Raw genomic sequence first — 15,981 nt, 5'->3', positions numbered from 1 at the left:
TTTGAAAACATCCTCAATTAATTATGAAAGATTAGAAGCGGAAAAATCTAAAGCAAGATTTCTACATTGAACTAATCTAAGTCCAAAGTTTATGTTAATAGAAAGAGATACCCATTACTCAAAGTCTCAAATCATTAGATAGAGCCGAGCTAGCTAGGTTCATTTATTTAATGAGCCTGTTTGAATGAGCCGAGTTTTTTTCGAATTGAGCCAAACTTTTGAGTATTGAGCTCAACTTGTTCACTAAACGAGTCTAAAATTCGAGTTCAAGCTCGGCTTCATTATTAAACGAATCGAGTCACCCATCTTTAATGAGCCGAGCCAAGAATTGTTCGCGAGTAGTTCGGTGTGTTTGCAGTTCCATGAGCATGGATAATTGATGCTAGTACAAATGGGGCCACAGAGGATACAGATGGAATATTTTGCCACGTGTGCTATGGTAAGGTTAAGCGAGATCCCCGTACAGTAAACGTGAATTCGGCGCCAGAGAGGCCGTTACTGCTAAAATGCACCGGTTTGTTAAACGGCGCCATTTCTAGCTTACCAATTATGGCCATTTTGACATGGACACGGTTATGGCTGCGCTGGGTGGGGCCTATCTGGCGCCCTTACAACGAAGTTGATATTCCACTATAAATGCATGTGAATTCCACGGAGAGAGAGAGAGAGACAGAGAGAGAGAGAGAGTAGTTGAGAGTGATGGAGTATGGTTTGAGGAACGGCGGCGTTCTATGGTGGACGATGGTGGTGGTGGTGCTAACGTGCGCAGTGTGCCAACAGCCGCCGCAGCTATTCCAGGTGGGAGGAAAGAAGGGTTGGACGACAGGCGTGAACTACACCGAGTGGGCGGCGCAGCAGCGTCTTTTCGTCGGCGATTGGCTCCGTAAATCTCTCTCTCTCTCTCTCTCTCTCTCTCTCTCTCCCCGGCTAATCAATCCTCTTGTCGTAATTTGGCCTTGCTATTGGTTTAATGATTTGTATTCTCTCGGAAATTTTGTAGTACCTTTTTTTTTTCGGCGATTGGCAATTATGGTGCAGAGATACTGAAATTCATCTCTTCGATATAGAATTTATATGTTTTTGTGATGAGACTTCTTTACGAGCAAATCCGTAAATAAAACCAATTGCGTGCATTCAAAAGTATTTTGAATGGTTTAGATTAAAATCAATTTTGACCAGTATATTAAAATTAATTGTTATCGGTCAAAATTGAAAATAGATCTTAATTATTGATTGTCAAAATGAACAGTCGAGATTGTGCGGAGTCGTGAATAAGTTTTTTTCTTTTGTGATACGTGAAGAGAGTGATTGTACTAGCCTAGTTTTTTTTTTTTTTTAAATTTTGCGTTCCCTCTTTTTTTGGAGATTGCCCAAACGGGGAACACTCTTAACGTTTTTCCTTTTCAAAAAGTATAGGAACACATCGTTAGAATGTAGACCATTGCCAACATAATTATATTTGGAGTTATTCGATACCTGTGTGCCTGCATACATCCAACGACTACGAACGTAATTGTATCCGAAATTGTACTTTAGAATTACATTCCTTCTTTCCCTTTTTTCCCAAACACTTTTGGAGGCTAGGAAACAAAAACCACCCCTGCCCCTTCCCCTTTCTAAACCTAACACAACCTTTCGATAGGAGTTTCAACTTAATTTCTATCATAGGTTTCTAAGAGTTGAACTCATAGTCAGTCTGTACATTGATATAACTACGCAATTGTTGAGCTCATTATCGCGGTTCTCTCTTGTGCCCTACTACTTTTCTCTCTTTTCATCGACTCCGTTGGTGCTCGTAGTGAATGCTGTGAGTCTGTGACAAACTACGTGCAATTTCAGGATCAGTCGAACTCTGGTTATAGTTTTGATAGTTCACTTACATTGTTTATTAGTACATTGTAAAAAGTTAATTTATGAAATTGTTACAGCTCGAAGCTCAAAATTACATGAATTCGCAATGTCAAAGTTGAAATGGTGAATACTTATCCTAATTGATGGGATTTTCTTCTTCTTCCTGCATCAATGAATTTTCCCTTTTCTTGGACGAATTTTATTGCTCATTGTTCTTCAATAAATTTCTTACTTTTCTCAATCTGATTTTATTCTTCTAGCTCTTCCCTTACCCCCTTGATTTCTTAAGGTAAGTATTAATTGCTATAATTAAACCCTTATAGTAGTAGTTTACCATCTTTGCAAAACCTGCTTCAGCCAATGTGGTCTCGAGGCCTTACTCATAGGAAAATTAGGTCAGTGTTTTCTCTTCGGGTAGGAAAAGCCCCTTCAAACCACAGCTTTGTAAATATATTTGCGTAGCGGAAAACGTGATTATAGAGCAATTCTCTGTTTTGGGAAATCCTGTTTCTCAAGAACTTTCTTCACAAAATATTCTGCATAAAGAACAAACACACCATGGTAAATGCATTTCCTGATTGTGTAGCACAACGCAAAATTGTTGAAGTAGGTTTGTCATACTAGGGAAATATTGTATTCCATCCTAAGAAGTATAGACAAGGATACGAACACATGGAATTCATAAATTGGGACATAGACACCACATGGGCCTCTCAAAAATGTGCCTTCAATTTCGGATGGATGGAATGTTCATACCCAATGAACATTCCATCCCTCCAAAAAAAATTCAATAATGGTCTCAATGTTATAAATTGATCCCTTTGTGTTTTCATCCATCTCCAAGTTGAGACACGGGCCGGTATCCCCGGTGTATCACATGTTCCTAGAGTGTACAATACAACAAGCAATTAGGAGTGTTGGTGGTTTCTAGTGTCCAACTTATGTTTGAAGAAGTCAAAGTTAAGATGGTAGTGTGATATAATTATCTCCTTCCCTAATCTCAATTTAGTGTTCATTGTCAAAATATATACTCTTCCGCCTTCGATTTATTGTCATCCCTTTTGGAATGTTACATATTGTTCTGACCTGCAATGTTCTGTCCTTCATTTTCAAGTGTTCAGGTTTGACAAACACTACTACAACGTGTTGGAGGTGAACGAGACAAGCTACCAGCTATGCAATGACCAAAACTTCATCACCAACATCACAAGGGGCGGGAGGGACGTGTTCAATCTCACACAGGCAAGGCCTTATTACTTTCTCAGCGGTGGCGGTTACTGTTTCCAGGGGATGAAACTGGCCGTCAATGTCGAAGTATACGTGCCTGCTCCGGTTGCCCCTCCTCCGTCCAAAAATGGGGTTTACATAAGTGCTGGCATCCAAGATACCATAACAGTTGTGGTTGGGATTGCTCTGGCGTTGGACTTTCTTTTGAAGTTGTATTAGCTGGAAAAAGAGTTGTCGTTGTTGTTGTTTCTGTTCTTGTAGTTGATGGGTTATTCACAGGCCGTGTGACGAATTCAAATGGAGTCATGGTTGGTGTGAAAATTAATGGATGCATTGCTGTGTTAGGAGTACTATATATATATGTTGAAAGGGGATGTTAGTTAATACATTCTCTACTGATAGATCAAGGGATCAAATTTTACCGAATGCATGACTTGAGTGATTCTCCCGTATAGAAGTATTCGGCTTTGTTTGGAAGTTGTGAAAAGGAAGAGAAAATAAATTTAGCTTTGTGAATAGTAACATTTTCCTCGTAAATTTTTTATCTCATTTTCCTTAATTTCTCTTCTTTTCCCCCACTTTCCTCATCCAAAGAAAGTCTTCATGTGAGGATCTGAAAATTAATTTAGTAACATCTTTATTTTAGAAATTTCATTTTGCCTAACTGTACATTTTGTGTAAATGTCATTTTCGTAAAACTAGTATTTTTGTACTAAAGTGTATGTACATGTGTGGGGGTGGTGTACATTATATACTAATTATTTATATGTGTATGTGTATACATATACGCGTAATGCATGTGTAGTTGTTATTACTAGTAGGGCTGAAACGAATCGAGCAGCTAGCGAGCTTGGCTCGGCTTGGTTCATTTAGTAAACGAGCCGAGCTCGAACTCGAGTTTTCGACTCGTTTAGCAAATGAGACGAGTGGAGCTCAGCTCGACAAAAGCTCGGCTCGTTAAGGGAGGTTCGGCTCGATCAAAGAGGCTCGTTTAGTAAATGACTAAGCTCGGCTGGCTCAGCTCGTTAAGGCTCAAGCTCAAATTTTTGTCTCGTTTAGCAAACGAGCCGAGCTTGAGCTTGACAATGCTCGGCTCATCTCGGCTTGTTTACAGCCCCAGTTATTCCGAGTAGTTTAAATCCTAAAGGAGCATAATTAACCTAAAGAAACATAACCAAAGCCGTAACTTATCCTAACATAAACCAAAATTCCAAACCATAACCATCCTAACATAATCACTTACCCAAGCCAAAATTCAAACAACACTATTCGTGTTAAGTTAACCCATTGCCCATATAAAAATATCACTTACCTAAAAAATTAATCCACCCTTCTATTTTTTTTCCGAAACCTTATTGTAAACAGTTGCCACTTGAGCGACTAAGCCAGCAGCATCACCAGCAGAGTTGTTAGGAACCAACATTGTATCACTGCTCTTGAAAATCTTTTCGAATGCCCCAATGTACTGCTCGGCAATGCTCAAGCTGGTGGCCTCGGCCCCTCCACTTTCCTCGATGGCCCGGGACACTTCCCGGATCCCTTTCGCCGTGGCCTGGGCCTTGGTTAAGATGGCCTCCGCCTCCCCTATTCCCCTGTTCGCTTGCGCGACCTTGGATGCCTCCGACTGTAGGATCACCGCCCTTTTGTTCCCGTCGGCCGTGTTGTACTTGGCGTCTCGGATCCCTTCTGACTTGAGGATCTGCACTCTCTTCTTCCTTTCCGCCTCTGCCTCCAACTCCATTGCCATTTTCATACCTGTTGGAGAAAATAATCCAAAATCATCCAAAATCAAGATGGTTATTTATTTTTCTACGTATCGGCCGTTTTTTGCGAAATTCAACAATGACATACAAAAGGAGAGAAGTCATTCAAAATTGTTATACAGAATGATAAGCTGAATATGAGCCTCTCGAAATTATGAAACTGACACTCGTGAAGAGATTGCAGTTTTCATCCTTTAAAAAAAAAAAAAAGGGTGAAATTTTCAAGAAAATGCCATTGCCAAGTGCCGAAAACTCCTATATTATTTTCCTCATTAATTTTCTAATAGGGTAAAAGTGTGAGTGAAAATTTAACTTCTTTAACATTATTCCTCCTTTAATTTGAGTGATTTTTAGCACAAATCATCAAATAGCACAACGTATACCAATTATTTTCGGGCTCTGATCAATAGTGTTATACTAGACACCCATTCTTGACATGTATGATTTATACTCCTACATGATACATTACCCAAATTACCATTGCCACGACCTATTCAAATCCTCTAAAGTTTAACTCTTTCCCGAACACATAGTTAGATTGTCAATAAATTGTAAGTTCTACAACTACTTAACGACCTCTCATCTAATTCTGTTACACTAATCATCACGATTGCATGTTCTAATCCCGCAGCTATGTAAAAATCAGACAATCAGGATGAAATCCAACAAAAAAATAGGACAAATCTACTTTGTAATTGTGATATATGAGCAAAAAGAACATGTCACCTTTTGGTGGAGAAACATCCTTGATTTCATAACGGAGACACTCCAACCCCCATTCCGTGCGGAGTGGCCAATCATTAATAGCATCAAGTATGCTCTTGTTCACCGACTCTCTCTCTCTAAACGTCTTGTCGAGCGTAATCTTTCCCAAGACACTGCGCATGGTGGTCTGGGCCAGTTGTACGACGGCATTTATCGGGTTGTGGATGCCATACGAGGCCAATAAAGGATCTACTATCTTTATATAAAGCACGCCGTCGATTTTTATAGGGACATTGTCCTTTGTTGTGGCGGCTTGGTCTGTTAAGGGAATGGCCTCTTCCTTTAGAGAGTGCACATAGGGGATCCGGTACACGATCGGGAGCAGGAAGTGGATCTTGCCCGGTTCGAGGATTTTGAAGAACTTGCCGAAGCGTTCGACCACGTAGGCTTTTTTCTCTGGGGCAATTCGGATCCCCCAGTTTATGGCCGAGTTTGTTCTGTATCCGTCATAGTGGAAGTTACGGGCAAAGTGGTGATGACGGTGGTGGCGGCCGGAGGCTTTTAGAGATTGGGTCAGGAGTAGGGAGGATGATTGTCTGAATAACAAGGAACTCATATTGGTTGCGTTGTGAAGGAAATTTGGACGGAGAAGGGATGAGGGAGTAGTAGCACCGGGGGAGGAATTAGGGAAGGTTTTAAGGTTTTAGAGACGTGGTTAAACGCTAATGCAAGTTTCTAGCTTGTTGGACAAGTAGTCATGTAGCAACCCTGAGAGCTTGGTCAAGTGGTCTTAGCCTAGTGAAATCATACAATATTCCGGAATTACCGTCACGTGGTACTCCATACCACTTTACAACCACACATTCCTATGGAGTCTATCACTAAATGTGTGGACACAATGTGTGATTGTAAAGTGGCTCAGAGTACCACGTGGCAGTACTATCGAACTATTGAATAATTACACCTTAACCAGGGACTTATAGGTGTTTGCTCCATCTTAAAGTCTCAGATTTGACTTATAGGTGTTTGCTCCATCATAAAGTCTCTTATTTGATTTTCTTTGTCAATAATTCTCAGTGCCATCTCACCTCACGTAAGGGCAATAGGGATTAGGTGCGCGTGCACGTAAGCTGGCCCGGGACACTGTATTACCCAAAAAAGAGAGAAGTCATGTTACTTCTACGCCTATGAGCAAATCACTCTTCAATACTAATAAGGAGTTAGGGGTGTTTTGGATAAATAATCCATTTGGATTTTTTTTTTTGTCTTTATTGAATTTTTTCGCATTTTCTAGTTTTACGTCAATTTTTTTTTTTTTAAGATTATTACTTCGTTATAATAAGAGAAATCTAAAAAGTAAAAAAGTAAGATCAAAATTTATAAACAATTATCTAAAGACAAAAATAATCTAAAATAGGTAGACTTTTTGGATTACTTTTGTTTTTATACAAAAAGTTTAAAGTTTGATTCACAATTCTTTATTTTTTAGATTCCTCTTGTCAATACGAATAATAATTCACGCAAAATCCCCAACGACAATCCGAGCATTTTCAAACCCAAAAATATATATTTCTACGTATTATTTTTTTTATTTTCTTAAAGTACTCAATGATCACTTTAATTTGTTGTAAGAAATTTTGAAAAAATAATATATAGAAATACATATTTTTGGATGAAATTGTACGAATTTTCGTATGAAACATTTAAAATGATAGGGAGCGAGTAAATACAAAAATAAATAAATAAATACAGTAATGGCTAGGGGTGTGCACTGTTCGGACGGGTCGGGTTCGGCCCCGACCCCCACCCCGACCCGATTGGTCGATTATCGAATTTTTGGGACCCAAACCCGAACCGAAGGAGGGGGGATAACCGTCCACGTAACCGATTTTTTTGGTGGGTCGGGTCCGACCAAAACCGAAGTAAACTATATGAATTAGTTGCCTTTTGGTCGGGTTTGGTCGGGTCGGGTAAGAAAAAACAACATCCCGAGCCCAGAACCGAAAACTGATTTTTTTGAAAAAATGTACCCGTACCCAACCGAACCACATGTTCGGCCCCCGCCCGAAACCCTTCGGGTAGGATCGGTCGGGCTCGGGTTTTTTGCACGCCCAATGGCTTATTTAGCCAAAGAATCCCAACTCCTCGCCCATGAGCTAGCCTTTGGGTTTAGTTGAGTTGGGTTGGATAGGATGAGTCTGGTTTTCCACCACAACTCGTTACGGCCCCATCAAGCATTTTTTGTTATAATTTAAACCGTTCATTTTGTAGAGCCCGCAACATAATTTATGCACGCAAAAAATGAGCTTGGTCAGATATCAATAAGTATAATAAAAATTGAATTTCGAAAATGGACAGTCATAAACAGTTTAACTTCAAAAATATGTGATCCTCCATTCTGTAAAACAAAATTCAAATTTTGATATATTTATTGATATTCAATCAAGCATATTTTTATATGGTTATACTACTCTATAGGCTCTACAAAATGAACGATTCGGATTGTAAAAAAAAAAATCTTGTAGGGTCCACATGTAGTGGTAGAACCCATGGGGTTTCCACGCGGATAGAATTTACTCTCGGATATGGGATAAGATTCTAGCCCGTCTGTTTCCCTCACTGCAACACGCGCTCGCGCCACCGTCACTTTCCCTCCATCCATGGCGGCCCTCTGTTCAATCTCAATCTCTCCTCCTCCTCTCATCCCCAAACCCCTCCTCCCAATCCCATCATCATCATCATCTCCACATTCCCCTCCATTTCTCACCAACTTAAAAAAAAACCTTTTCTCCCGACCCCTCAAAACTGGACCCATCAATTCAGCATCGCCGTCGTCCTCCACCGCCACCGCCACCGCTGCTTCTGCCGCCGAAGACGACGACGATGAGTCGATGAGCATCGACGCCCTCCACCGCTTCATCCACCTCAACCTCGGCAAATGGACCGGTTCTTTCCACGTCAGTATCATACGCTCTTATCTACTGGAAACTGATTTTTGCACTCCACGTTTATAATTGCACTCAAAAATTTGTTTTTAGGGATTGCGTTACGCGTAGTTTAAGCACTAAATGGTGAAATTTGGAGTGAGTTTACAAGATGGTGGAGTGCAAAAATTATTACTTTATCTATTACTCCCCGTTCCAAAATTAGGAGAATGATTTTTGCACTCCTCGTAATTATATATGCACTCAAAAAGTTGTCTTTACTTGCGAGCATAATTATTTGAATTTCGTCACATCAATTTAAAGATCTATATTATGAATTGGAGTACTTTGTTTTTTATCAAAAGAATTGAGTGATTGATTTTGGCACTCCACCTTTCGATAACCGCACCCCAATATTTGTCATTGAGTGTTCGAAATAAAAATGGCAAGAACACAAAAAAACAAATATAGGAGTATGGTTGTCAAAAAGTGGAGTGTCAAAATCATTGCCCAAAGAATTGCTCTTTTCTGTAATGGACGATTTGTTTGGGACAAAGGGAGTACTCAATTAATAGGTAGTATATAGCTTAGCATTTGAAGTGTTTGAATGTTTTTTGCTTTCTGAATTGATTCTCAGCAATTCGATCCAGCAGGGACTTTGATGCATAGCGTGAGCACGAAGCTCGCTGTAAGCTCCTACGGTGAAGATGAGCTCATCAGTTTAATTCAAACGTATGCTTCACTTATAGACAAACATGTTCACATCTGGGTTTTGTGCCTATTTATCGTGTATGTTTATGTGGATGCGAAGGGAGATTCATGCGCTCGTTCATAGGACGAATAGTGGGTGATTTATTGTGTTTATTTAGCAATTTGATTATGATTCTCAGGACTGTTGACTATAGATTTTGTTGAGAAATTGGCAAAACCAACAATCATTCAACGTGTGAAGAACAATCAAGAAAAGAAAATAAGAATGCAAGACAGAGAGATTTTATGTGGTTCCGCAACTGCGTAGTTGAGGACGTTCACTACTCACACCAACTTTCACTATGTATTGAATGAAGAGGGTACAAGAGTCAGGTCAGAAAAGCGCGAATCAAATCAAATTAGGCTCATCTTAATTTGTGATAACTAATGGAATACATAGCTTAATTAAATCGGGGATTGGAAATTCTGTATTGCCCACTTGGTAAGTCTATTGAAGCTGTACATATGTGCCCCCAGTTGAATTAAAAGGACTGTATAAATAACTTATGCAAATAATTGTACTCCATTAAGGCTGTTAAAGGAAATGAGATCTTCTTAATCACCAAGGTTCTTTATATACTTAGATGGAATGTTTGTGGCATTTGGGGTGATATTGCACAGCTTGTGACAATGGATTCTTTTAGGTCATTAAGTATGTGGGCAAGCTGCATGTTGTAGGTAGAGGATGAATGCACTCCAAGAAAGCCTCGGGGACTCCACCCATTTGAGAGGGAGGGCCGAGCGTGAGGGGCTTATTTTGAGGCTCCATTGCCATCTTCCTACTAAACTCAGACTAGAAAGATTTATGTTTTGTTTGACCTGTATTCTATTCTATCTGCATGTGATATCTTTTTTCTTTTCTTTTTTTCCAACTTAACTGTATGTAATTTCTGAATAACTTGGTTTTTTCATATCTAGCAATTTTTTTCCCTTTTCTTTAGTGGTTGGCTGACTTTTTCATATTGACCAAGTAATGGAAGGATGGTGGGGTGGGTTAGTAGATATACCTTTTTCCAAAGTGTCAAGAGCATTGCATAGATCTCTTTGTAAGAACTTGTGCTAGTGACCTTTTCAAGTAGCTTAATGCTTGATGGCTCTACTCTCTAGGTTATACATCAAACAACCCCCATTGTCAACCACTTCAATAGCCGGAGATGCATATGAGCCGGAATGGTATGAGTACAAAATTAAGGAAACCAACATGTTTACTGTAGACAAATATCAACAGGTGAGTTCCTTCAATTCTTTGAAGTCCTGTCGTTTGCCCTTTTGCAACTCTTCCTGGAAAACGCTTTTGCATGGGTTCTTTGTTTATTTTCTAAATATACGAATATGATTAGCTTGCAGATTGGATTCTTTCCCAAAGAAAAGGCATTTTCACTGCGGTACCAGACAGCAGGCATGTTGGAAACTTTGTTGAGACAAGGCGTGCTAGGTGAAGATGACAATGAAGAAGAATCACCCAAGTGAGTGCTCTCTCTAATAGTTTGTTGATGCATGACTCGTAGTTTGTTAAAGTAAAATAGTTTCTCTCCACTGACAAATCCAGATTGAAGCTGCATTGATGTTTTCTGAAGTGTTTCTTCTTTTATATTTTGCTGCTACAATACATGGAAAAATATGAATCAAATGTCATTAATGAGGGGCCTTGAGGCATCTTCAGCTCCGAGATCTCTTAGATCATTGGATTGTTTATCTTGTCCATCTGTAATATTTGACTATTCAGAAGCTTCTCCGTGTTAGGAACCTTTCTGAGATTGAGGTTCCTTGTAGTACCTAGTACTATAGTCGCAAGCTATGGGGGAAATGGGTAACCGTCACATCAAATACATTTCAGCTGGCAATGAGTTTGATGTATGGGCAGTGGCTGAGTAATGCAACTGTTGTTTTTGCTTTCCCTTCTCTCTCTCTCTCTCTCTCTCTCTCTCTCTCTCTCTCTCTCTCTCTTCAGCTTGGAAATAATGATTATCGGTACATCACAAAAATGACACTGTTGCATCTTTTATTCTATGGCCTGAAGCAGTACTCCATTCGTAGGAATATTTGTCTTTGAATTAAGTGGAAAGCATGATGGTCCTTCTTCTTATGTGGAATTCGATATGGATCCTGAATTTATTTCCTTGTTAGAACTTGTGGTACTCCATTCGTAGGAATATTTTTGTCTTTGAATTAAGTGGAAAGCATGATGGTCCTTATGTGGAATTCGATATGGATCCTGAGTTTATTTCCTTGTTAGAACTTGTGGGGATGAAATAGTACAACTGGTTGATGCAGCATTTGTATAAAAGGTATATGATATGATTACCAGTTTGCCACTTCATCTAGACTCCTTCAATGATTTTATTCCATCTAGCAGTGGGTATAGGTTGGCTCCTGGATTTATGTTAAAAAAAATTTACGTCATATTTCTCCCATTTTGTAAATTCTAACAGAAGAAAAAGAAGATGAAAAGGCTTGAACATGCAGTGAATACCATTATGATGTTAATGACTGTGATCATCAAATCTTTTTCCTTCCTAATCCGTAAGTGCTAGTTGTCTGTTTGGAGTCTGGATCCAGCATCGATTATATTCCAACCAGCTTAAAAAACGTGCACTTTTTCAGCTGGACATGGATGGTTTCGAGTTTTTTAATGAACTTCAAATCCTTAAATTTGCACAGGTATGCATATGGTTGTAGAGTTCGAGTTATTAGGAATTTTGATTGGAAGGATATGGGATGAGTTGATTTTTTGATTGTTTCACACTAAAATGGTGGGTGAAATACCAATCAAAGATTGATGCACTGACCATTGCAGCTTTTATAATGAACTTAATTGAAGTACCTTTAAGCCTCTTAGGCCTAAGCTGCCATTTTTCTAACCCTATTTTCTTTGGTTTAACTTTTTTTGTTTCGCCTTGACCTTGAAGAAACCTGAAGATTCCCTCTCGTCGTCCTTCTATAGTATGTGAGAATTGCCTTTATTCCTTGGAGAAAGATATGCGGGCAAGAGCATTCCATATATTGGATCCGAAAGGAATTGTAGAAATGTTTCTTATTTTCGTTGAAGAAAGAGGCGGTGCGGAACTTATTCCTCCTTCTTTTGACAATTCTGAGGTAAATATTTCTCGACTGATAGTTTGGGACACTTTTCCTCTGCAATCGTCATTCTGTTTAGACAATCCCTATTGGTGCAGGCAATATTTTAATTATGCTAGAAATATAAGAATTTTAGTTTATTATTTTGCAATTAGTATTTTATTAGGAATCTTTTTGTTTTAGCATAAATTTCCTTGAATATTAGGTTTTCTTAATTAGGTTGATTCTGTTTTCCTTTTTTTCTTGTTCTCCAAGACATAGATTTAATTTTTCATTATTTTAGTTTCCTTTTTAGTATTTCTAGGTTATTAGAAATTGAGTTGTAAGCCTTAAGGCAAGGTGTGGTGGTTATTGAATTAAAGAAATACGAGATTTATCTCATATTGTGAGTGCGAAGAGGGAGTATCTCTAGTTCATACTTGTTCGTGTTCTTTCATTGCAAATAATTTCGTTTGTTATACGCTTCCCTGCATCACCTATCCTATGGTACATTAACCTCATAAGTGTGATTTGTGAAGTACCATATTTCATGGTTGGTTGTAGGACAACATGAGCAGGTTAATGCCATATCTTGGTAAATGGGAAGGCCATTCTGTAACAAAGCGAAGTGGTGTTTATGGAGCAACAATTGCTGAAGCTGATACAATTTCTGTGCTAGAAATTGACGATGAGGGTCAGCTAATTCAGGTTTGTAGCAGCTTTTGCTATTAATCATTTATAAGATCAAAAGACGATAAGCTTGGTTGATTGACTTTTCTTGAATTGGAGACTACAAGAGAACTCCAAGGTTATGAGGCATGTGCCAGTACCATTAGCTCATTGGGACAATCCTTTGGCTGATTGGCCATTTTGGTCTTTTCTTTGTGACTTTCTGCCCTTTCTTTTTACGTCTTATTGAGTGTCTGATTGTAGTTCATCCAAAACCTTGGACCGTTTTGGTTTCTATTTCCTTGATTGATATACGGCTCTTCTAGTTTATATGAGTTAGACCCATGATTGAGGAAAATTGTCTGTGAAGCATTAAGGAAAATGGTCCCTATCCAGTTGTTTTTCTTAACTATCTGTTAGTTATGATTTCTCCTTCTCAACAAATAGATGGGACATGGCCTAGTTTAAGTTGGTTGCGTATCATCGTGCAATTAAATACAGATATACATAAGATTCTGTGTCATGTTATTCAAGTGTTCAATGACAAGTGACAACACTTTTAAGTGTCTTTGCAAACATTTACCTCCGTCTCTTCCCTTTAGTTTGGGATAAATTGATATATTTGCCCTAATCAAATTGATTAAATGGGATTGAGATTGACTTAATCGGCTTATCGCTATGCCTGAGTTCATAAACTATGGTAAATTTGACTCGTTCCATGTGTTCTAATTTCCTCTTCTTCCATTCTATTTTCTGGAACAGAATAATATTTCCACATCCATTGGAGGAGATGTCACAAATAATATACTGTGGAAGGGTACCATGTCCAACAACTTGATCAAATTCGATGATGGCGATTTCCAGGTGGCCTTATTGCCTGGGGGAATGTACATGGGATGCCCTTCTGATGTGGCAAAGAGCATAGCCGAATACTATTCATTCCATTTGGAGTTCTGTTGGCTCCAGTCTCCTGGAAAGAGACAGAGACTAGTTCGCACATACGACAAGGAGGGCATGGTAGTCTCTTCGACTTATTTTTCTGAAACCAAATTGTGAGTTACCTTCACCTAACTGTAAATTTCTTTTTGCCAATGTATGGAGGATTCTTTTTAAAATGTATCATGAATTAGCTCTACTGATGTACTGTTCTTGTTGAACTGTATCATTGTAATTGAATGATCAGACTGAAACATTGATTTATTGTCTATGAAATCAACAAAAAGGGTATCTATAATTTTTGGATGATTTGGTATATCAAGATAGCTCTGGATACCATTTAATTAAAATCTTCGCTTAATGCTCTGGGTGATGCAGTTGTTGGTGTTAATGATGTTTAGCTGCCATTGAATCGACTTGCCGAAATTACCCTGTTGTCCTCCTCCATATTTTCTCAATGGTGTACACACATCTAGTGTGAGAGAAGAGAGATTGAGGAAGAAGGAAACATAATGAGGTGTGATGACTGATGGTGATGGTGGACCTGGGGGTAAAAAGGACGAAGTTTAAGGCACAGCTAAAATTTGGAAAAGACTCTTTCCAAAAACCATTGAGGGAGTTGGACTTTACACTATAGTTCAAACCTCATGAGAGTTGGTGTTGCCTTTAGTCCAGAACTCATGAATGAGAGAGAGAGAGAGAGAGAGAGAGTCTTTCCAAAAACCATTGAGGGAGTTGAACTTTGCACTATAGTCCAAACCTCATGAGAGTTGGTGTTGCATTTAGTCCAGAACGCATGGAGAGAGAGAGAGAGAGAGAGAGAGAGAGAGAGAGAGTGTGTGTGTGTGTGTGTGTGTGTGAAGGACTCTGTTTATATTGGTTTTCTCTCTGGTGGATGAAAGATACTTGGTGTTCCAGTTCCTCTCCTTTCAATTGCATTAAGAAACAAGTATCTTGAGGTTACTTGGTGATGGTGGACCTGGGGGTAAAAAGGACGAAGTTTAAGGCACAGCTAAAATTTGGAAAAGACTCTTTCCAAAAACCATTGAGGGAGTTGGACTGTACACTATAGTTCAAACCTCATGAGAGTTGGTGTTGCCTTTAGTCCAGAACTCATGAGAGAGAGAGAGAGAGAGAGAGAGAGAGAGAGAGAGAGAGAGAGAGAGAGTCTTTCCAAAAACCATTGAGGGAGTTGAACTTTGCACTATAGTCCAAACCTCGTGAGAGTTGGTGTTGCATTTAGTCCAGAACGCATGGAGAGAGAGAGAGAGAGAGAGAGAGAGAGAGAGAGAGTGTGTGTGTGTGTGTGAGAGAAGGACTGTGTTTATATTGGTTTTCTCTCTGGTGGATGAAAGATACTTGGTGTTCCAGTTCCTCTCCTCTCAATTGCATTAAGAAACAAGTATCTTGAGGTTAATTGTTTGTTGCTCTAGAGGTGGCAACTCCAATCCGACTCGTTTATCTGTTCATGTTCGTCCACTTACTCACGTACAACCAATCTGAACTTGTCCAAATTTGTCTCGTAAAACGGAAAATAAGTACTTAAAAATTAAAAACTTTCACGGAACGGGACCTAAGAAATCTTTCTTTGTCTTCACCACAATGGAACCATCTTGGTTTGTCTTTTTTATTTTTGTTAATTGTTGCGAAATACTAATTTGAAGAACAATGTGCTTGAAAAATCATAATGGAATAATCAAGGAGGCAACCTCAGTCCGTTATGATGCGCACATTTATTATGCCAAATATTTGGCTACTAGACTTTTTCCTCACATAATTTATTCTATTGTTTCTTTGTTTTACGAGTAGCAGTTTTCATGATTTTTTTTTTTTTCATGATGTAAAGATAATTATCCAACTTACCAAGAAAATGATTATCTGCTAAATAACTAAACAAAAAAAATAAACTGTCCCAAACTATAAAAAAAAAAAAACTAATTGTCCCAAACTAAACAAAAAATGATTATCTGCTAATTTTTGGTGGATTACGACATATCTTAACCCTTAATCTAAGCTGAAGTTTTCTTTTAAGTGTTGAACACTCAGACTGCATCTACCGCAAGGGGTTGGCTGGTGCTCAGGATCTGAGATTTAGGGAT

The 15,981-nt window shown here is 38.9% G+C and overlaps 3 protein-coding genes across 3 annotated transcripts; 2 read left to right on the top strand and 1 right to left on the bottom strand.

The window, feature by feature from the left end:
• The first annotated feature begins 598 nt into the window (after positions 1–598).
• On the top strand, positions 599–3,481 carry LOC131302312 (early nodulin-like protein 20). The gene is made up of 2 exons (XM_058328874.1): positions 599–883; positions 2,966–3,481. Exons 1-2 carry the CDS (start codon positions 700–702, stop codon positions 3,295–3,297), a joined length of 516 nt encoding a protein of 171 aa, XP_058184857.1. The 5' UTR covers positions 599–699; the 3' UTR covers positions 3,298–3,481.
• Positions 3,482–4,299: 818 nt separating this feature from the next.
• On the bottom strand, positions 4,300–6,262 carry LOC131302300 (uncharacterized). Its single transcript, XM_058328858.1, has 2 exons — positions 5,568–6,262; positions 4,300–4,833 (listed from the first exon to the last, which is right to left on the bottom strand). The coding sequence occupies exons 1-2, from the start codon at positions 6,160–6,162 to the stop codon at positions 4,412–4,414; spliced, it is 1,017 nt and encodes a 338-aa protein (XP_058184841.1). The 5' UTR covers positions 6,163–6,262; the 3' UTR covers positions 4,300–4,411.
• Positions 6,263–7,690: 1,428 nt separating this feature from the next.
• LOC131302292 (uncharacterized) lies at positions 7,691–14,186 on the top strand. The gene is made up of 8 exons (XM_058328846.1): positions 7,691–7,740; positions 8,139–8,503; positions 9,108–9,202; positions 10,328–10,448; positions 10,568–10,686; positions 12,130–12,316; positions 12,842–12,985; positions 13,709–14,186. The coding sequence occupies exons 2-8, from the start codon at positions 8,207–8,209 to the stop codon at positions 14,000–14,002; spliced, it is 1,257 nt and encodes a 418-aa protein (XP_058184829.1). The 5' UTR covers positions 7,691–7,740; positions 8,139–8,206; the 3' UTR covers positions 14,003–14,186.
• Positions 14,187–15,981: the final 1,795 nt, after the last annotated feature.

This window comes from Rhododendron vialii, chromosome 10a (genome assembly GCF_030253575.1).
Source record: "Rhododendron vialii isolate Sample 1 chromosome 10a, ASM3025357v1".
Lineage (NCBI taxonomy): Eukaryota > Viridiplantae > Streptophyta > Magnoliopsida > Ericales > Ericaceae > Rhododendron > Rhododendron vialii.
The sequence above is the reverse complement of the archived record's forward strand: the minus strand, read 5'-3'. Positions and strand labels throughout refer to the sequence as shown.

Bases quoted from the DNA above. Each gene is read 5' to 3' on its own strand.
- LOC131302312 (XM_058328874.1), top strand. From the start codon at position 700: ATGGAGTATGGTTTGAGGAACGGCGGCGTTCTATGGTGGACGATGGTG. The intron at 884-2,965 runs GTAAATCTCTCT...TTCATTTTCAAG, and splicing joins TTTCGTCGGCGATTGGCTCC to TGTTCAGGTTTGACAAACAC.
- LOC131302300 (XM_058328858.1), bottom strand. From the start codon at position 6,162: ATGAGTTCCTTGTTATTCAGACAATCATCCTCCCTACTCCTGACCCAA. The intron at 4,834-5,567 runs GTGACATGTTCT...TTTCTCCAACAG, and splicing joins GGATGTTTCTCCACCAAAAG to GTATGAAAATGGCAATGGAG.
- LOC131302292 (XM_058328846.1), top strand. From the start codon at position 8,207: ATGGCGGCCCTCTGTTCAATCTCAATCTCTCCTCCTCCTCTCATCCCC. The intron at 8,504-9,107 runs GTCAGTATCATA...ATTGATTCTCAG, and splicing joins AATGGACCGGTTCTTTCCAC to CAATTCGATCCAGCAGGGAC. The intron at 10,449-10,567 runs GTGAGTTCCTTC...ATTAGCTTGCAG, and splicing joins CTGTAGACAAATATCAACAG to ATTGGATTCTTTCCCAAAGA.